Source organism: Oryza glaberrima, chromosome 7, assembly GCF_000147395.1.
Source record: "Oryza glaberrima chromosome 7, OglaRS2, whole genome shotgun sequence".
NCBI lineage: Eukaryota > Viridiplantae > Streptophyta > Magnoliopsida > Poales > Poaceae > Oryza > Oryza glaberrima.
The window spans coordinates 23,927,822-23,949,095 of record NC_068332.1 but is presented as its reverse complement, the minus strand read 5'-3'; the positions used below and the strand labels follow the sequence as shown (position 1 = coordinate 23,949,095).

Here is a 21,274-nt window from a genome sequence, read left to right as displayed (position 1 = left end):
ACTGGTGAACTTCTCGCCGCTGCATTGACATCGAGCTGCACCTGTGTCGCCCCTTCGGGTCATGGTGTTGCCCCTCTCGTCGTCTTCATCACCGTTCGCGCTTCGACACCCTCATCGTCCGCACTGGTCATCGTTAGCCACTTGGGTCTTCTTCATTTACTTCGAGCATCGCCGCCGCATCTCCAAGCTGCCACTGTCGCCGCTCTAGGCCGGTGGTCCAGCTACCTCTACATAGCTACTGACGTCGCCGTCCAGGCCGTTGGTCCCGCTACTTCGCCTTCTTCTTCGTCTAGCATGCCTCATCGCCAACGTCGTATCTTCCTCGACTACAATTCGCTCTTCTCCGGCAACTGTGTGCTGCTCCGGCAATTCTCTCTCTATGCCGTTCTCGCGCCACGACTGTCTCGGAGGCCTTCTCTGCTCTCCTCCAACATTGGCGTATGATTCATGGTGGTCCCCTGCCTCGCTCGTGCGGTATTGGCAACACCGTTACGCGCGTTCGTCTCGAGTTGTCCCCAGGTCTGGCAAACCCGGCGTGACATCTCGTCCTTCACGGTTCGACTACATCGGCTCTTCGGCGTCACCTTCCTCAACGACCGTTGCGATTGTGTCACCGTCATCGTCTCCAGCGCGTCCTCGCGTACCATTGGTCCATGACGACCTCCCGTCCGTCCACAACCACTCTACAACGCCCCCTGCGCGCCTTGCGGCTCGGCTACCTCGACATCATCGACTCCCCGACTTCGGCTACATCGACCACAGCTATTCTGCGCACGGCTTCATCAACCACGGCTCTCTCGGCTCCTTCGCTTTGGCTACATCGACTACGGCACAAAGGGCTATCATTGTGTTGGGTACTCTTACCAGTTTCTTCTCCAGTCCAAGTGTCCGCGCTGCTCATGCTTGGACTGCGGGGGGATGTTAGAGTATATGGTAGTTAGAGTCAATATTAGGATATGATTGATTTGTGTGGACTCCTTCCATATTTTTAATCCTTTCTTATCTCCTCCCCATGTACTCCTATATATATACCGGCCCCTGAGGCTCAATACAATGTGTCCATATACGCAGTATACATCTCTCCCTATACTATCCAACAGACCGGTACCACAAGGAGCAGCAGGAGTAGGTCAAGGCCGAGCTCGCCGCCCATGGCTACGTCGAGTGCGAGATCGACGACGACGACAACACCTGCGGCTGCGCCTATGCTGCCGACCATGAAGAAGAAGAAGAAGAAGAAGAAGAGGAAGAAGGAGACGACGGTTGTTATGAAGACGAAACTGAAGAGAAGAAAATCTCTTCGGGAAATTAGACGGCTCGAACCTCGATCACTGATAATTTCTGCATTATATATTTTTTTAATATGATTATGTGTGATTAATACTAGCCTGCTGTCTACCAATTTTAATAGTTAAACAGCATGATTGGAGGTTTCATGGTAGCCATGGCTACTTGTTTGAACTTTGAACTTAGAACGTTGGGGAAGAATAGGGAGCTAGGATGCGTTGGTGGGAAGAAGGAAGAGAACGACGGTGATGGGCTTTTGATGGGCCATATGGAGACAAGGTCTCCTCATACGGAAAAAGTACATACAAGGCCCCTCATCTTGTCACCGAATTACAAAATCATCACTCAACTAAAAAAACTAGATATATAAGAACCCTCAACTTACAAAACTGGATCATTCTGGATCCTTAGGCAGTATTGATCCTGGTTTTGTCCGACGTGACGACTGAGCCACCATGGAACCCACGTGAACCCCACATGTCAAGGTGACCACGACATTACCCTTTCTCTTTCTCCTCTTCTCTCCCTTCCTCCCTTCTCTCACTTTTCTTGTCATCATTTGGGCGGGCCGGCTGGCCGGTGCGGAGTCAAGGAGGTCTGACGGCCGACAACGAGTGACACAACGACTTTGGGTAGAGGGAAGCGTCGGGTGCGAAGGAGGCTGGCGAGGTGAGGCAGGAGAGGAGGCAGCCACACAACCATATCATGAGGAGGGCGGCGACGGCGAATAGGAGCTGGATGGCGCAGAGGAGATGGGCGGCGTCATCGGCGGAAGAGTAGAGAAGCTTGGGAGAGAAATGGGGAAGGGTAAGGTGCATCACTCGCCGTCGTCCTCATCTGCCCTTCCTCCATGTGTGACACAAGAAAGAGAGGAAGAAGAGAGAAAAGGAAGAAGGGGATCTGATCAATTGGCCCACCCATTTTTATTATTTTATAATTTGTTTCTTGATGAAACCGTCACATAAGCGCCACGTGGGATGAAAACCTAGTTAAAGGAGTCACGTTGGCGCCTTGTTAGCTAAAACTGGGGATAATAACATCGAGGGACCTCGTTTGCACTGGTTGAAAGTTGGAAGATACGCTGTATTTGGTTTTTCGATTAAGGGATGATTTTGTAAATCGGTGATAAGAGGAGGTATCTCTGGTGTACTTTTTCCTCCTCACAAGTCACAGAGAAGTATTTGGTGGGCGCGGCGAAAAATTCGCAAAGAAAACTAATAGAGCCCGAGGCCGAGTAGAACACGGGCATTCTGGCCCATTTATGGCGAGGTCCCGTAGCAATCCACGAACCCATCAGAAAAATCCCAGGAAATCCAGATTCTACTGGTGACGGAGATGGTCGTCGCAAACCGAAGGGCGCCGCTGGAGGATGCCGTAGGAGCAGATCGACTGCGCATCCTGTCAAGGGCGCCGCTGCCCGCCCCGCGACCGCGTTACAGAGTGAAGATCTGGAGGCGAGCGTGGCGGAGAAGGAGGCGCTCCGGCAGCTGGACGTCGACGGTGCGGAGGCCATATATACAGCACCTTAACGATGCAAGTGGGCAGGCCCGCGAACCCACTTACAGTAGTGGGTTCGCGGGCTTGCCCACTTACACCCCTACGGCACCTGAACGAGTACCGGAAGGAGCAACAGGAGTGGGTCAAGGCGGAGCTCGCCGCCCATGGCTACGTCAAGTGTGAAATCGACGATGACAGCGACAACCCTTGCACCTGCGGCTGCGCACACGCCGGTCATGGAGAAGACGAAGAGGAAGGCTGTGAGTACAACGGACGGCGACTGTGGATACGATGACGATGATGATGGAGAAGATGAATAGGAGCCAACTGAACAAACGAAGGAAATTTGAGAATATGCGGAATATGGACAGAGAATTTGAGCTAATTGGACATGATTTTGGCCAACTAGGATTACATCATATTACCATTACCAAGGTTCAAATATTCAAGGGCCAAATCTATCTTTTTTTTTTATAGATAATGGAATATAATATCCCGGCCTTTGTTAAAAAAAACTACAACCAATTATTACAAAGATCCACTCTAGAAGAGAGTGTAGTTCAAGACAAGTTGAACACACTAAACAAAAGAAGAGAGGACCCAAATTAAAAAAAGCAAAATAAAATGTGGAGCTAGAAGGGCCAAATCTATTTACACAACAAAGAACATAAGCTTTTAGATATGGCAGAAATTTGCAACTCTTGAGTCATCTGCACTTTCAGTACTTTGGCACTCTTATTACAGTTTGAGCTTTATCAAACAATAATTTATACTAGTAGTAAAACTAAACAACAAATTGAAATAAAATATAACTCCACAGCCCCTGTGCCGTGTGCAACTTGCGAACAACTTGTCCTTAAACATTAATTAATGACGCGACAGATTTGTCGCATTGGTCACATCGAAGATCTAAGCACCACATCACTCCTGCAATTCACTCAAAAAGAAAAAAAAAACTCTCCTCCACACTTGGTGCAGCAAGAGATGGCCGGCGTTGACCGCAGCCGCCGGTCGTCGTCGTCGCCGCCGCCGCTTCCGTGGACGGTGCGCGTGCAGCTGGCCGCGCTCTCGGCCGCGCACCGCTCCGACGGTAGCGCGCGGCGCCTCCTCTTCTACCTCGGCGACCTCCACGCCGCGGCCAGCCCCCGTCCCGACGCGGCCGGCGTCCGCTCCGTCGACGTCACCATCGACGCCTCCCGCGGCCTCTGGGCGCGCGTGTTCTGCCCGCCCACGAACACGGCGGCGGCGAAGCTCCCGGTCGTCGTCTACTTCCACGGCGGCGGCTTCGTGCTCTTCTCCGCGGCGTCGCGCCCCTACGACGCGCTCTGCCGCCGCATCTCCCGCGGGGACGGAGCCGTGGTGGTGTCCGTGAACTACCGCCTCGCCCCCGAGCACCGCTTCCCCGCCGCCTACGACGACGGCCTCGCCGCGCTCCGGTACCTCGACGCCAACGGCCTCGCGGAGGCCGCCGCCGAGCTCGGCGCCGCCGTCGACCTCTCTCGCTGCTTCCTCGCCGGCGACAGCGCGGGCGGGAACATCGCGCACCACGTGGCGCAGCGCTGGGCTTCGTCGCCGTCGTCCCCGCCCGCGTCGCTCCGGCTCGCCGGCGCCGTGCTGATATCGCCCTTCTTCGGCGGCGAGGAGCGGACGGAGGAGGAGGTGGGGCTCGACAAGGCGAGCCTCTCGCTGTCGCTGGCGAGGACGGACTACTTCTGGCGGGAGTTCCTGCCGGAGGGCGCCACCCGGGACCACGCGGCGGCGCGCGTGTGCGGCGGCGAGCGCGTCGAGCTGGCGGAGGCGTTCCCGCCGGCGATGGTGGTGATCGGCGGGTTCGACCTGCTCAAGGGATGGCAGGCGAGGTACGTGGCGGCGCTGCGCGAGAAGGGGAAGGCGGTGCGGGTGGTGGAGTACCCGGACGCCATCCATGGCTTCCACGCGTTCCCGGAGCTCGCCGACTCCGGCAAGCTCGTGGAGGAGATGAAGCTGTTCGTCCAGGAGCATAGCTCCAACCGTATGGCTTAATTATATTTGTTCTTTTTTTAAGTGTCCAATTGATCGAATCACATGCAGAATTCGACGCTATCATGCTGGCTTCTGCATAATTTTGGAGAAAATTTTAAATATTTACAGATACATACTCCTCCATCCAAAAAAAAAACAATCCTACTTATAAACATGGACACATGCTTTAGGTTTGTAGGTAGGATTTTTTTTTTTTTGACAGAGTAGTATGCAATAGACTTAAATAAACTAACTAGTGGGGTTGTATGATTTCTGTATGTGTCAAGTAATGAATCATGAGAGAGATACTACTCCTGGGACTGTTTGGGGAGCTATTTGGTAGCTAGTTTTTGGTAGCTAGTTTTTGATAATCTAGAAAAGCTCTAAAACTCAGCTTCTCCAGCTTCTGACTTTTTATTTCATTTTTCAGAATCTGTAACTATAGATTCTCAGAAGTTGTGTACTGTTTGGGACAGCTTCTAGCAGAATCAGCTTTTAGAAAAAGCTGTAGCTGGGACAAGCTCCCCTAAACAGGCCATAGACTTTTTCCTTGTGAGTTGTGAGTTTCGTATTCGTTTTTGTTTTTACCGTTTTGCCATTTTCTCCAGATGAATTTCTCTGAACTCCTGTGTGGCACGTTTTTGGCGAGTCCTAGGCAGCAACTATCTGCCATGCGTGCCCAGTTACCCACCTGATAGACAAGAAGTGTATCACACGCAGTGTCCTGGACTACGTAGAGTCTTTCCATTCTGGTAGTAGTCGCTTGCAAGGAGATTGAGACGAAGACGTAGAGGAGATCTCAAAATATGGCAACATGAAATTAGATGAGATACATAATGATTTCATGAATCTGGATAGATTTTTTTTATTCACATTCGTATTCATTGTAAAAGGATACATCATGTTCGGTCTCAGTTTACTATATATTTTATGCTGAAAAGAATATTTGAGATTAGAGTGACCTTTGAGACTCTAGGACGCCAGTGACATTGAATGTATGTTTGATACTTTTTTTAAAAAAAAAGTTACAAAATTATTTATTTTGTTATGACTTGTATTGTTTATTGAAGTTGTTTTAAGTATGATTTATTATATTCGCATATTTACATAATTTTTAAATAAAATGAATAGATAAATATATATGCCAAAACCAAAAGTACTTTAAATTTAGACCGTGAGTGCTCTAAATATGTAGTACCCTATACACATGTATTTAGCTTTGCAAGACCATCATATACCATTTGTACGGAAACAACTCTCGTGCATATAGCGGAAGTCCTAAATAGATAAGAAATGAGTCACATAAAATAAATACAGAGCCCTCGAAACCGACGATGTATCTATGTTTATCTTCTTAGTTGTACTTAAAAAGAAAACACCTAAAAGTATAAGTACAAGATCCCAAAAGTGAAGGACAAGCCTAATAAAAAAAATATAGAGCAACCTCCAATCTTGCCGAATGGATTCTCGAGGAAGCCAAAAATAGTTAACCAACGACTAACCATACTCGAGCTTTACATTGATATGCTGGTACGCTAGATTAGGTTATTCTCTACTTTGTACTTGTGATAGATTGATATACGATGGCAACACCAGCTCCGGTCAACAGAAATAATGCTATTACTCGTCATCAAGGGTCTACCTATATAAAAATCCCTTTCCCCTTGCTCCGTTTACAGATTTGTTTGTATCCTCCTAATAGTCGATTCCTACGTCCTCCAAACAATTTATATATGAACGAATCATGTGATTGAGGTATAACCCATCGACACACACTTCACTATAGTAATATAATCGTATATCGACGAAAGGCAACGAATAGCAGGTGGCAACCATTATGATAACAAAAGGCAGCAAATAACCGCAGATGGATTTTTGTCTCCCATGGGATGTCTTCATTTCTTGCATATCGCTTAAATGACATAAAACTTGCTCTATGATATTTACTCATCTTCAAGGTTGTTATTTATTTCTCAGCCTCTAAAGTATTACATGAATAATCATCCCATCGAGTATTCCCTTATGAATGAATAATAAAATTTATTTCTTGTGTAGTGCCTCTTCACAGTATTGGTGGCGTATGATTGTGGTGTTATGTGTGTTGTCATATACTCCTCCCGTTAAAAAAAAAAACCCAACCTATAAAGGTGGGACATTACCTAGTCCAACGTATCCAGACATATGTTTGTTTAGATATGCTAGACTAGGTAATATCCCATCTCTAATTAGATTTATTTTTTTTTTGGACGGGGGAGTACATGTGCATACATATGAGTCTTCCGTGTAATCGAAAAATAATCTCGTAAATTCTGCTGGAATCATCATAATCACTGGATCAATTACAGCGTTGGGCCAACAAGCCATCTACTGCACACGCTTGGTTCTATGCTCCTGGACGAACAGCTTCATCTCCTCCACGAGCTCGCCGGAGTCGGCGAGTTCCGGGAACAAGCAGAAGCCATGGATGGCGCCCGGGTACTCCACCACCCGCACCGCCTTCCCCTTCCCGCGCAGCGCCTCCACGTACCTCGCCTGCCACCCCTTGAGCAGGTCGAACCCTCCGATCGCCACCATCGCCGCCGGGAACGCCTCCGCCACCTCGACGTCGTGCTCGCCGCCGGCGCCGCCGCACACGTGCGCCGCCGGGTGGTCCCGGGTGGCGCCCTCCGGCAGGAACTCGCGCCAGTAGTAGTCCGTCCTCGCCAGCGACAGCGTGAGCGCCGCCTTGTCGAGCTCCAGCTCCTCCTCCGTCCGCTCCTCGCCGCCGAAGAATGGCTGGATCAGCACGGCGCCGGCGAGCCGGAGCGTCGACGACGGCGAGGCGGACGCCGCCCAGCGCTGCGCCACGTGGTGCACCATGTTCCCCCCCGCGCTGTCGCCGGCGAGGAAGCAGCTGGAGAGGTCGACGGCGGCGGCCTCCGGGAGGCCATTGGCGTCGAGGTAGCGGAGCGCGGCGAGGCCGTCGTCGTAGGCGGCGGGGAAGCGGTGGGCGGGGGCGAGGCGGTAGTTGACGGACACCACCACGGCCCGGAGCTCGCGGCAGATGCGGCGGCAGAGCCTGTCGTAGTAGAAGGACGCGGCGGAGAAGAGCACGAAGCCGCCGCCGTGGAAGAAGACGACGACCGGGAGCGCCTCTCCCTTCGTCGGCGACGGGGAGAAGACGCGCGCCCAGAGGCCGCGGGAGGCGTCGATGGTGACGTCGACGGAGCGGACGCCAGCGGCGTCGGGGCGGCGGCGCTTGGCCCTGACGTGGATGTCCAAGAGGGAGAAGAAGAGGCGCCGGACGCTGCCGTCCCGGCGGTGCCCGAGCGCGAAGCCGGCCGCCTGCACGCGCACCGCGCACGGCAGCGACGGCGAGCGGCGGCGGCGCGTCATGTCAACGCCGGCAATCTCGTTGCCAACGCAATGAGTACAGCCGCTGCGTTGTAGCTTAACTGCTTATATCTGCGACTCTTGCGACATTGCGTAACGTCTCTGTTGTTCAAGGACAAATTGTATACTTGTATACTCTCGTGTATGTCCCAATTTCTTTTATTTTGTTTTATTTTTTCTTTTTTGCACTTTCCAAATTGTACTAGGAGGTCTCCCTGACACATTTTCGGATCTAAGATTTTATATAGTTGGGTATTTCACTATTTCTATAAATCCATGTATTTACATCTACGATTATATTGGTAATATTTAGATAAAAAATAATTTTTTTCATATGTTCAGATTAATTATAAAATTTTAAATCTCTGTAATTCAACATACAAACTTTAAATGTACTATTGATGTAAGATCTAGAGCTATAGCAAAAAGAACCTGCCGAAAGAAAAGTGAACGATTGATAGCTGCTCTAAAAGCTTCTGTTTTTGTGTCGACGCAAGGAAGCAGGATCCAGTTCCCCCTGAAGTCATTCGTGTGAGGGCAAGCTTCCGCGTCCTCGCAATGTCAGTTGAAACCATTCTCAAAACTGTTAAGGAAGTATATTTACACTTGTTTAAAAAGTTAGGAGCACATTTATACTCGGTTTTACGGTTAAGTCATTCGAATCAAATTTGACTAATAGTTGAGGGACTTTTTTTTCTTTTTATTTTTGAAACAGAGAAATTTCTTCCCACTGTTTGGATGGCAAAGCTAAAAAAGGCCAGATCTGTGTGATTGGGCCTGAACAGACCCATAATACGGCCCATAAAACCTGAAGTTCAATGGGCTGTGAGTGTGATGTATGTGTGATTTGGACGGGGAATAAGTTCACCAGAGGTCCCTTAACTTAACAGTGAGATTTTTTAAGGTCCCTTAACCACAAAACCAGAAATCTCCACCCCTAAATCATATAAAACCGTTCACTCAAGGTTCCTAGGTAGTATATATGGGTGGTTTCACTGACGTGGCATCCTAGTCAGCAAAAAAAATAAAATAGTATGTAGGGCCCACATGTCAGTGGCACATCTTTTTTTTCTTTTCTTTTCTTCTCCTCCTTTTCTCTTCTCTCTCTTCTCTTTCTCTTCTTCTTCGAGTGAGGTCGGCGGGCGGCGGCTGGTCCGCGCGGCAGCCGAGCAGCGGCGGGAGAGGTGGGCGCGCCGGCCCATCCGCCGAGCTACGCGGAGAGGGGCAGAGAGGCGTCCGGCGCGACCGCACGCGACGACGAGAGAGGCGGGCGCGCCGGACCATCCGCCGGGCAGCGCGGAGAGGGGGAGAGAGACGGGCGGCGCGGAGATGGGGAGAGACGCGGCCGGCGCGACCGCTCGCGACGACGGGAGAGGCGGGCGGCGCGAAGCGGGCGCGCTGGTCCATCCACCAGGCGGCGCGGAGAGGGGGACAGAGGCGGCCGCGCGCTACTGCTCGCTCCGGCGAGAGATAGGACAGCACGTCGACCTCCGCCTCGGCTGCGGTGGAGGAGGTGGAGGACGCCACCGCGACCTACTCCGTGTTCCGCAACGAGATCACGGCGGCTGGGGACGCGCTCGTCGATATCCCCGCGGCGGATTTCTTCTCCCTCGACGTGTCGGCGGTAGTTGAAGACGAGCCGGCCACCCCTCCCCCCCCGGTGCGTTGTCGCCGCAGCCTGCTCCGGAGGCAACGCTCTCGAGTTCTCTAGCTCCCACCTGCCGTCGGCCTCACTCGAAGAAGAAGAGAAGAGACAAGAGAGAAAAGAGAAGAGGAGGAGAAGAAAAGAAAAGAAAAAAGATGTGCCACTGATATGTGGGCCCTACATACTATTTTAATATTTTTTTTGCTGACTAGGATGCCACGTCAGCGAAATCACCCATATATATTGCCTAGGGACCTTGAGTGAATGGTTTTGTATAGTTTAGGGGTGGAGATTTCTGGTTTTGTGGTTAAGGGACCTTAAAAATCTCGATGTTAAGTTGAGGGACCTCCGGTGAACTTATTCCTTTGGACGGAAACAGGCCCATAGATAGAATTTGGGTCCAAACTCCAAAGCTGTTGTTAGTGTAAGTGTAGCGACAATGTACATACTAACCTGTCATTGAACAGTAGAGGCGTACGTACGCGACGTCGAATTTACACGGACACGTACTGCGACGCATATGCGCAGCGGCTGGTTTCGTCGGTGCAGAACAGAAGAGATGGCCGTCCGTCGCTGCAAGTGCAGGGATGAGATCATGAGATTTGCATGCAGAGAAACAAGCAAGGCCCTCACAAACCGACTCCCTCAATCCACGCTCTTTTTCCTTGGTCTTTAGCAAGAAACAGAAAGGGTGTGACGACTGTGAGAGGAGAAGATTAAGCAAGAGCTGTGAAAGACACCATATATAGGCCGCTGGGTCTCTTGAGCACGGCTGATTTTAAGCGAGGAACGCGCCGTGCGCCCGATCGATCGATCGATCGAGGAGAACACGTACAATGCCTCGATTGTCTACTGCACTCACGAGAAACGTGTAGAGATTTTCCGGCTAGCTTCACAAGGTTGTGGGTTAGATGACAGAGTTTAAAACCTTATCCCCTTCTAATTAGTATTTGATGTTACGTCATTTTCTAATATTTGCGTTTTTTTTTTCTACTGCACACACAATCTTCGATCGCGGCGCAGATGGACATGCCGAACGAACCAAGGGATCAGGGCGAGGTGAGGGTGGCGCCGAAGACAACGACGGCGCGGGAGGTGGCCATGCTGCCGCTGAGCATGCTGCTGGTGCAGCTGATCACGGTTGGAGCGCTTCTTCTCTCCAAGCTGGCTCTCAACGACGGCATGAGCCCCTTCGTCATCATCGTCTACCGGAATTTAATCGCTTCCGCCGTTGTTGCACCGCTCGCCGTCATCTTTGAGAGGTACCTAGCACTTAATTATTTCATTAATCGCTTCGTCCTTACTGCTTTCGCTTTCTTAACTATATTATATATTGGAGATGTTGAGATGGAGATAGAGCGAGAAAGAGAAACGTTTAGCCGATAAACAGAGTAGTTTCAAGTAAAAAAAGTAGACCGTCGGATTTGATTTTAACGCCCAGACCAGTCTATTGAGTTTTCCAAAGTCTCAGTCAACTGATATGTGACGCAGTCGTCTATCTTTATTCTTGCGCTGTAGAATTGATGTTTTTTTTTGTTTTTTTTTTGCGGGGAGAATTGATGTTTTCTGTATGTTGAGATTAGACATTTTTGACAAGTGGTGTTTGTCTACATGTAGTACCGTGTTGTAATGACTTAATGAGTACGTACTACTAAAATAAACCTGAAGGTTTAAGGTTTCTTCAACAAGATTAGCCACTTAAGTCGCGCCTTATGCGACCATAGCCCACCTTCAATTGTTCTTCATTCACTCAATACTTTCGACGCAAAACTTTAGAGCTTATATAAATTGCAAATTTGTAATATATTTTGCCTCTTGAAAGTATGTCACTATGTCCCACAAATCAAGACATTTTGAGGCTATGTATTAGCACGTCCTCACTAAACTGTAAACCCACTTAAACCTTAGTTAATATTTTTCTCGTGACATACTTTGTATAATTGTATTTCAATCAATTAAATTGTAAATCCATGCACTTGAACCTCACTATGTACGTACTAACATCAATTTGCTATGAATTTTATTGGAGGATGAAAAGACTTCTTCCTACGTTTGCAACAGCTAGCTTTCCAGTTGACAACCCTTTCTGCAATAACAAGCTCAAGGAACAAAGCTCTCTTTTTCTTTAGATAATGGGAATCTATTTATAAAACCCAGCTTCTACACCAACGGTGATGTATACGGCCACAGGAACAAAGCTCTCTTGTCCTAACGAAAACATAATTAAAAACACAATGAAGCTTTTCATTTGAAATGTTCTTCCTGCTGCTTTCAGTTTGCTACTAGCCCAGTTTATATCAGCATCAATAATTTTTTTTCTTGGGATCTTATGGTCGTTCAACAGTTGAAGGATATTAATTCTCATTAATTGCCACTAGTGGTCGAAAACCATAGAAATTTCAGTTATGCTGAATACAAAACTTCAATCAGCAAAACTAAAAAATAAAAATAAAAATTGATTCGATGACACGGACACTAACTATAAATTTCTAGTTTTATCAAGCAATATTGTTTTAAAAGAGTTCCCCATATAAGGTTATACACTTGCAAGTTTACGATTTCAGGAATTCCTTATTCATGCCCTCAAAATCTGAATTCTCCACATGTGCATAACCCCAATAGATGCACTATCACGTTCACCAAATATGTTCAAAGAATATGTTGCTCGTGTTTGGAAATAGGACAGTACTAGTTCATTACCTTCGGTCTTCGGATCAGTAGTTCCATAATGTGCATTATATAAACATATATAGATTGTCCAGGAGCTTAATTGATCAAAGCTTTTGATAGAGCTCTATCTGAATTACACACACACTCTCTCTCTCTTATGGATGTAGTACTAAACCGCTGTTTTTTTAACACGTACACACACACAAAATATACCAAAAGAAGGTATTCTTGAACGGATAAGTTATGAAGTGTAGTGATGCTTTTCTCCATGTACATATAATGGAGCTGTTATATAACAGCAAGATAAGGTATTCTTGGACGGACAAGTTATCAAGTAGCGTGCTTCTTTTTACCCTTTGCTTGAATCAAACAATGTTCAATGTTATCATTTGCTGCAATAATAACAGGTGGAAGTTATTCAATCCGTCCCAAAATATAAGCACTTTTAGATCTCGATACGGTCTTCGAGATGCTACTTTGACCATCGATATCTATAAAAGTAAAATATTTTAAATAAAAAGAGTTGCATATTGTGATAGTTTGTTTAATGATAAATCTAGTAACATCAATTTTACATAATTGATCTTTTTTATTTTTTTTGCTATTAATAGTCAAAGTTACGAATATTTGACTTGGTACTATGCTAAAAATGCTTATATTTTGGGACGGAGGTAGTAATAAAGTTTATTGATGTACAAATATGTAAATGAACATTAATGTGTTTATTATACAACATTAAAAGCAAGAGCTCACAGAGTTAAGACAGCTGCCATGAGAGCAAAAATATTTATTAGCAAAGATAGAAATTGGGAGGTTATGCAAAATCAAGTCATATTAATTAGCATATCTTGTGTACTATAACGCTTGTATAAAATAGTTAGAAGTGCCATTCTTACTGAGAGTAAATACTTAGAAATGTAACCATAGAAACAAATATTGTTTCAGTTTGGCACTTCTAAAAATGACTGTAATGCTTAGGTGTGAACACAGTATAGGTAGTAGGAATAATTATTTCAAATTAAGTAATAATATTACAGCTTTGGTCTATATGCTCCTTATTCCTGTTAAAATAATCACTATAGAGTGCACAATCAAACTTTATGTAAGTAAATATATGCTTTAGAATATATATAAATTCACCATATATAGGAATGTACATTCGAATGCAGTACAATTACTCAGCATATATAGGGAAAATAGTTATCACTATAGAGTGCGCAATCAAACTTTATGTAAGTAAATATATGCTTTAGAATATATAAATTCACCTTATATAGGAATGTACATTCGAATTCAGTACAATTACTCAGCATATATAGGAATGTAGTGCTGAACATGATATGTACATGATATTATTAATCACTGTATCTGTGAGAAAGAAATATGATAATTTTGTAGTGATTTTAATCTTTAGAAAATGTGTTTGAAGCTAATTAATTGCCCATATGTTGTTAAGTGTTAATAGTATGATTGAAAAACAAACGGTACAATACGTGCAGTTGTTTACCTGATCATTATTGTTAGGATCTTCATAAGCTCTTTTGCCTGACATAGTGGTTGTGTACAAATTATATGGCTCAACTTCCATGCTCTGAATATCTTGAAGGCTTCACTGAATTGTGGATGTGCATTATTCTGATTCTTTTTTTTATGGATACATGGAACAGTTACAGAGTTCCACACCATCACATGGTGCACTATAGTTTTACACTTATCCATAGTTTAATTCAGAAATAATAGTGTAATGGTAGTAATTTCGGAATAATCATTAATCTACATAAACAATGATGAAAATGCTAAAAAAATGTACAATATTATTCTGGTAATTTTCATATACAGTCTAACTGCAATTTATAAATAACTAACTACACAAAATCTTAGTCACAGCTGATATAGATTATAGCATTATTATGTTTTTATTTGTATTTATCTAAATAGAAAGTAATGTTTGCTATAACTTGCAACAGATTATTTGGAGCAAAAGCTAAGACATTCTGTCTAAATTGCTCTGCAATCAAAATTTGACCTTATATGAACATAATCTATAGGATTGAAGTTAATAGAAGTGTCAGAGTGAAGTGCAGATAACCATAAACCAGCTACATAAATACAGATAACTAATTAAGGTCGATCTACATTGAAGCTGGGTTGGCTTGGGATATGTAGGTCGGCAACAACGTCCACGTCGTTGTTGGAGGAGGAATGGCGTCAGCGGAGTTAAGAATCGGAGAGAATATGAGGAGCACGATGTAGGGGGAAGTATTTAAACCCAGATTTTGCACAAACATATCTAGAGGTGGTGGCGGCATGTCAGGGAGGAGAAGGCGGAGGCGAGAGGAGCGGGGGGCCGAGGACGAGACGAAGGCGGAGAGGACGGTGGCGGTGGTGGAGGGGAGACGGGCAGCGGTAGGGAAGAATTGAGCAGCTAGCGATGGTTGAGAGAAGGGAGAGGAGGCGACGACAGTACTAGAAAGAAGGCGGGAATGATTCATTCCTTCGATGGTGTTCTCGATAGGATACCACATTTTACATTAGACCCAATTGGAAGTTCATTTTTTACATTTAGGTCCATTGCACCATCCGTACCATTGAGTCTCAATCGGACGACCGAGAATTAGCACTGAATTCGATATTAGAGATGTCTTTCTTATTTGCTATTTTCTTTTGTTTTATCTGTTGCAGGGAAATGTGGAAAAAGGTGAATTGGTACTGTTGTGGGCTGGATTTTTGCAAATGCTGCATTTGGGTATGTACTCACTCTCTACATTGGATTTTGGTAGTTTTACTTGTTGGTTCTTACAGAACACGCTAGATGTTGGATAAAAGTAAGAATAAATAGGAGTAGCTAAGCATGTTTGCACTGGAAAAGAAGTTATGAACCCAAATTTGAGGCAAAAGGAGTTTAGTGTCATAATCTGAACAAAATTTTCAGTTGTCATCAAATATATACTAGCTTCTACATTCTGCAATGTACAAAGATGTTAAACCTAGCTAGAAATCCTCTCCACTTTTAGTTTATACCATTTTCACTACCTAATTTTAGATTGAGAAAAGTACATTTTACCTTCCTGAACTATTGCGGTTGACCAAACCCTCCCCCCACCCTGAACTCAAAAACCGGTCATTTCTCACCCTCAACTATCGATACCGGATGAAAAACCCCCCTGAGCAGCTTTGCAAGCGGTTTTGGTCTACGTGGTAGCCCAGTCAGCAATTCTTTTCTTTTTAAATCAGCGTGTCCCACATGTCAGTCTCTCACCCTCTCTTTTACCCCACACCTCTCTATCTCTCTCCAAAATCCTCTCTCTTCTCTCTCCCTCACCTTGAGGACGGCGTCCTCTCTCTTCTCTGGCAGAGCTCGAGGCGACGAAGGGGGCGGCGGAGCTCGGGGCTGCGGAAGGGACGGCGGAGGAGCCAAGGCCGGTGGGCGGGCGCGGAGGCGGCTGCGGGCGGCACTCGTTTGGACGGCCAGTTGCGGCGGCCGGCTGCGGAGGAGGAGGCGCACGCACTTGGACGGCCGGCGGCCAGGCGGTGCTCGCTCGTACGGCGGGCGGCGGAGGCGGAGCTCGCCCGGGTGTCCAGCGGCGGTCCGTCTGCTCTCTCTCTCTCTCTCTCTCTCTCTCCCTCCCCTCACCGGTGGCGGGCGGGCGAGGCAGAGCTGCTCGGGCGCTGGCGGCAACAGCGGGCGACTGAGACGGAGGCGGAGTGGGCGGCCGGCGGCGGAGGCGGAGCTCCCCGGGCAGCTGAGACGGAGGCGGAGCGGGCCGCCGGCAGCAGAGGCATAAAGCGCTCTCCGACCTCTTGGTCCTCCCCGCCGCGTCCACCGCCTGCCCTCCCCGCCGCGCCCACCAGCCGCCCTACCCCGCCGCGACCTTGTCCGTCCGGACCACTGCCGACGCCGTCGCCTTCTCCGCCCGGACCGCCTCCTTAGCACCTCCATCTCGGGCTTGGCCGCCGACACCCGTGAGTCGCGTCCATGCTCACCGCGCCCTCCCTGCCACGCCCACCGCATCCCCCAACGGCAAACAGAGAAAAGAGAGAGAGAGAGGGGTGAGCCGACCAGAGGCACCCATCCGTGCCCGTCGCCGCTCACCGCCGACCAGTTCGTCCTCCCTACCGCGCCCGCTGCCTACCTGAGCTGCGCCCGCCGCTGCTTGCCCAACCGCGCCCATCTTGCCACGTTGGACTGCCACGTGCGCAAGTCTCCGGTTAAAACCGCCCAAAAGTATGGTCAAGGGGGTTAAGTGTCCAATTTTATTAGTTGAGGGTACGAAATGACTGGTTTTTGAGTTCGGGGGGGGCCGGGGTTTTTCGATCAACCACAACAGTTTAGGGGGGTAAAATGTACTTTTCTCTTCTAGATTTCAAAACTAGTGCAGTACAAAGATGTAGTACCTCTTTGTCATGCATAAACACTTACGAATTATTCCCTCTGGTCATATTTAAATGACATTTCAAAAAGGGACAATTGCTTATTTGACCCTGTTTTGAAGTCTAGCTACCAAATTGACCCTACTTTTTTTACTTTGCTTATTTGGCCCTGCTTTTTAAAACGAACACTCCGTCTGACCCTGTTTCTATAACACCGTTAAGAATTCATTTTTTTAAAAAAAGAAATGTAACAACTTTTCGTAATGACCGAAATACCCTCCAACCCTATCCACATATGTGCTGTATCCCTTCTTTCTTTTCCCGGCTCATATTTCTTTTCTTCTCCCGGCGAATGGCGGCGGCGATGCCCACGGTGGTAAGCAGCGACGCCGGCTAGTGGAGGGAGGGAGCACCTGCAGCGGCGGCGGGCCGGGGAGGAGGGGATCCGTGCCTTCGGTGGGAGTCGGCTGCTGCTACTGCGTGCGGTGGCAGCAGCTGCTGCTGCACGTGGCGGCGGCGGGAGGCGGCTGCTGCTGCTGTGCGTGGCGGCGGCGGCGGGCCGTGGAGGGAGGGGACCTGCGGCGGCGCCGGGGCGCGGATCTGCTGCTGTAGCGGCGGCGGGCCGTGGAGAGAGGGGATCCGCGCCGGCGGTGGGAGTCGGCTGCTGCTGCTGCGTGTGGCGGCGGCGGCGGGAGGCAGCTGCGGCTGCGGCTACGCGTGGTGGCGGCTGTGGTGGGAGGGCGGATGTGGCTGTGTATCTGCTTCGTTGAATTTTTTGGACATGAATTTGTTGTTGGATTTGGCTACAACTGTGTATATGCTTCCTTGAATGCAATTTGGGATCACAAAAAACGATAATATGCTGTCAAATTTTTTTAAAAAGTCTGCCATAATTGTGTCAATAATCTGTGAAAATTGATGTCAAATTTGTCAATTTGACTTGTTCACTTCAATTCATCAAAATTCTATCAAATTTTAGTTAAATTTATCAAATTGAATCCAAATGTGAAAAATAGGTCAAATTAATTTATTACAAATTTGTCGACAGATCCAAATATATATATATATGTTCTAACATAATAGGATCAAATAGGCAAAATATATAACATGGTCAAATAAGCAAGGGCAAAAGGGACAATTTGTCCCTAACTTAACACTGTTAACTCACCTTAACGGAGTAGGGTCATATAGCATGTTCGTTTTCGAAAAGCAGGGTCAAATAAGCAAAGTTAAAAAAATAGGATCAATCTGGTAATTAGGTTTCAAAACAGGGTCAAATAAGCAATTGCCCCTTTCAAAAACATGTCATAAAGTTGACTGGAGGGAGTATATACTGTGAAAACTCCCCTTTTCTATATTGTTGTTTTCACTATTTTTACTTCATTTACATACATTTGTCACTGATCTAATAGTAACATTATCTCTTGTATTGCAGAGATGTTCTAGCAATGGGGTTGTACTTCTATGGGCTGCGTACTACCAGCGCCACATACTCTTCCATCTTCATGAACTTGATCCCCATTGCCACCTTCTTGATGGCCATAGTGCTAAGGTATATGATCGAAACTTGAGACCACGCAATATCATTGGCACATACCACTATTAACCCTAATATGTTTTCAAATGCAAATGTGCTTTAGGGCTGAGAAGCTGGCGTTGGGAAATTGGTCTGGCAAGCTGATGCTGTTGGGTGTGTTGTTGTGCGTAGGCGGCACTATGGTGGTGAACCTAGTGAAAGGTAAGATGCTACATATATGGCCTACAAACCTGCTCAAATCCCATACCCAGGCACCAGCGAACCCTACCGGCCCTCGCCATGACATGGTCGTAGGTATACTTTGGCTGTGTGGTAGTTGCTTGAGCTATGCCATTTACTTCATCGTGCAGGTACTTGCTTGGGAGTTATATTTTTTGTGGTTACCACAATGTACAGTCTTCGTTTCTCATTTGCGAACTGATGGGATGAAACATTCAGGCAAGGCTTGTGAAGGTGTTCCCATCAACATACTTGATGACGGTGCTGACCAGCCTATTGGGAAGCTTGCAAGCCTTTGTGGTGGGTGTCTTTCTCGTCCATGACAGATCAGAATGGAGGCTCAAGTGGGACCTTCAGCTCCTCACGGTCATCTACTCGGTAATTAGCTAGTCACAAGACCATTTCAATAGACAAATTCATGCAAGATGTGATCAATTAATTCTTTCTAATATCCAAATTATTCTATATGATGATTAGGGCGTGTTCAATACGGGCCTTGCGTTCCTGCTCATCACGTGGGTGATCCGTCGAAGCGGACCCATCTACCCTTCTATGTTCAATTCGTTGTCTCTGATCCTCACCATGGTCTTGGATTCATTGTTACTCGGCACAAACATCTACCTTGGGAGGTGAGCAAGCTAATTAAGCTACTCTTGATTTACTACCCTCATGCAACTATAGGGATCAGCAAATAACTTATTACTTTTACTTGAGTTTAGCAGTACTTGATGAATCTCTATATCTGTATATGTAGCATATTAGGGACCGTGTTAGTTGTCTTGGGGCTATATGCATTTCTTTGGGGCAAAGGCAAGGAGCTGAAGCTCGCTGCTACTGTGGCTGCACAGAAGGAGCAACAAGGTGGAGTGATCCTGAACACGCAGAAGATACAAGGTTATGCAGAGCTCCACAACTGTGGGCTCGCTCATCTTAAGTCCTCGGCACTCAGGTGTGCTGTTGGACTAGGCATCCCCAATGCCATCGACCGTTGCGGCGGAGTGGCAACAATCTCGGACATTATCACCCAAACTGGGCTCCACGCAACCAAGCTCACTTACCTCCGTCGGCTCATGCGTGTGCTTACCGTTTGTGGAATCTTCGATCAGTCGTCGTCATCGTCGGCTGTTGGTGAGATTCAGACCGTCTACAAACTAAATCCGACGTCTCGCCTCCTTGTCCAGGATGACAACTCGTCCGCGCTGCTGCTCCTCTTCGCACGCCCCCGACACAACGGTCTCCACATTCTTCAACCTGGATGCGTGGTTCAGAGATCCTGCTGCTACCACACCCTTCGAGATGGCGCACGGCATGTCTCCGTGGAGTTTGACCAACGACGCCATGAGCCATGCTTGCGTTGCGGACAGCAATCTTGTCATGGAAATCGTGTTGAAAGAGGCCCATGGCATCTTCCACGGGCTAAGCTCGCTGATCGACGTCGGCGGGGGCCATCCGCACATCACTTGCAGCGTGCTGGACCTCGAACAAGTAATCAGCAAAGCACCCACCAGTCAATTGGTAAAGTATATTGTTGGTGACATGTTTGAATTTATTCCAACTGCGGATGCTATTTTACTAAAGGTACTATACTCTGTGTTATTACCTACTTTCAGTTCGCATTAGTTAGGTTTATTTTTTAGAATAACACTACCCCTGCATTTTCTCTTATATATGGCACATTAATGTTGATGACCTATATTATGTATATGTGTATATCTTAGGCCGTTTTGAATTCTTGGGACGATGACTCCTGCATTAAGATACTTCAACAGTGCAAGCGAGCAATTCCAACAAGACAAGCTGGAGGCAAAATATTAATTTTAAATGTAGTGATTGGGCACGGGACACCAGACAACACCACCAAAGAGGCCCAGGTATTAACCGATATGTATATGATGCGAGGGAGTGGATTTGAGCGGGAGGAGAAGGAATGGGAAAGTGTTTTCTTACGAGCCGGACTGAGTGACTACAACATAATGCCGATAATAGGCCCGGTGTCTATCATTGAAGTTCTTCCATGAAGAATCTCAACGAGGGTGTGGAAGAAAATTTGGCAAAAAAAAAATGATGGGTTGGCTTCAAAAATCTGTATGTGCCCTCCGACACATTGTCATAGTCGTGCGTGCCTCCCATGTAAAGGCTGTGTTTAGTTTCTGAAATTGGGGAGAAGTTTGGGGAAAGTTGGTAGTTTAAAAAAAAGTTAGGAGTTTATGTGTGTTAAAAGTTTTGGATGTGATGTGATGTGATGGAAAGTTGGGAGTTGGGGGAAAGTTTGGTGTAAACTAAACACACCCAAAATAGAGGACTTTTACGGTATACGTTGTGTTCTATTTAGCTTCTGATTGTCTGTTATATACGTTGTCCCCGTGATTCATTATGTTGTTGTACGCTAGTGATGGCAGTTTAATATCGTGTCGTTCGATACATTGGCGCATCTAGCAACACGTTCTTCTTTCTTTTGCAACAACTACAAGTGTGTGTGTGTTTGTTGTTACTGCATATATGCAACGGTGTAAGAATCCTCCACTAGTTCTAACAGAACACCAAGAAAGTGTGCTGGAAGATGGATTACTAGTTCATCCAACTACTACTATAGAACTACCTTTTCTTCTCCAAGACTCCCAACACTTTCTTGCTGAGTCTACTATGTTGAGTGTTAAACTGTTAACCAGATAATT

The 21,274-nt window shown here is 47.0% G+C and overlaps 2 protein-coding genes and 1 pseudogene across 2 annotated transcripts; 2 read left to right on the top strand and 1 right to left on the bottom strand.

Annotated features, from left to right (window-relative positions):
- The first annotated feature begins 3,654 nt into the window (after nt 1–3,654).
- On the top strand, nt 3,655–5,746 carry LOC127778910 (probable carboxylesterase 18). Its single transcript, XM_052305558.1, has 2 exons — nt 3,655–4,795; nt 5,394–5,746. The coding sequence occupies exons 1-2, from the start codon at nt 3,655–3,657 to the stop codon at nt 5,405–5,407; spliced, it is 1,155 nt and encodes a 384-aa protein (XP_052161518.1). The 3' UTR covers nt 5,408–5,746.
- A 1,323-nt stretch (nt 5,747–7,069) lies between these two features.
- On the bottom strand, nt 7,070–8,228 carry LOC127780038 (probable carboxylesterase 18). Its single transcript, XM_052306997.1, has one exon. It carries the CDS (start codon nt 8,158–8,160, stop codon nt 7,150–7,152), a length of 1,011 nt encoding a protein of 336 aa, XP_052162957.1. The 5' UTR covers nt 8,161–8,228; the 3' UTR covers nt 7,070–7,149.
- A 2,352-nt stretch (nt 8,229–10,580) lies between these two features.
- On the top strand, nt 10,581–21,045 carry LOC127780051 (uncharacterized; annotated as a pseudogene).
- Nucleotides 21,046–21,274: the final 229 nt, after the last annotated feature.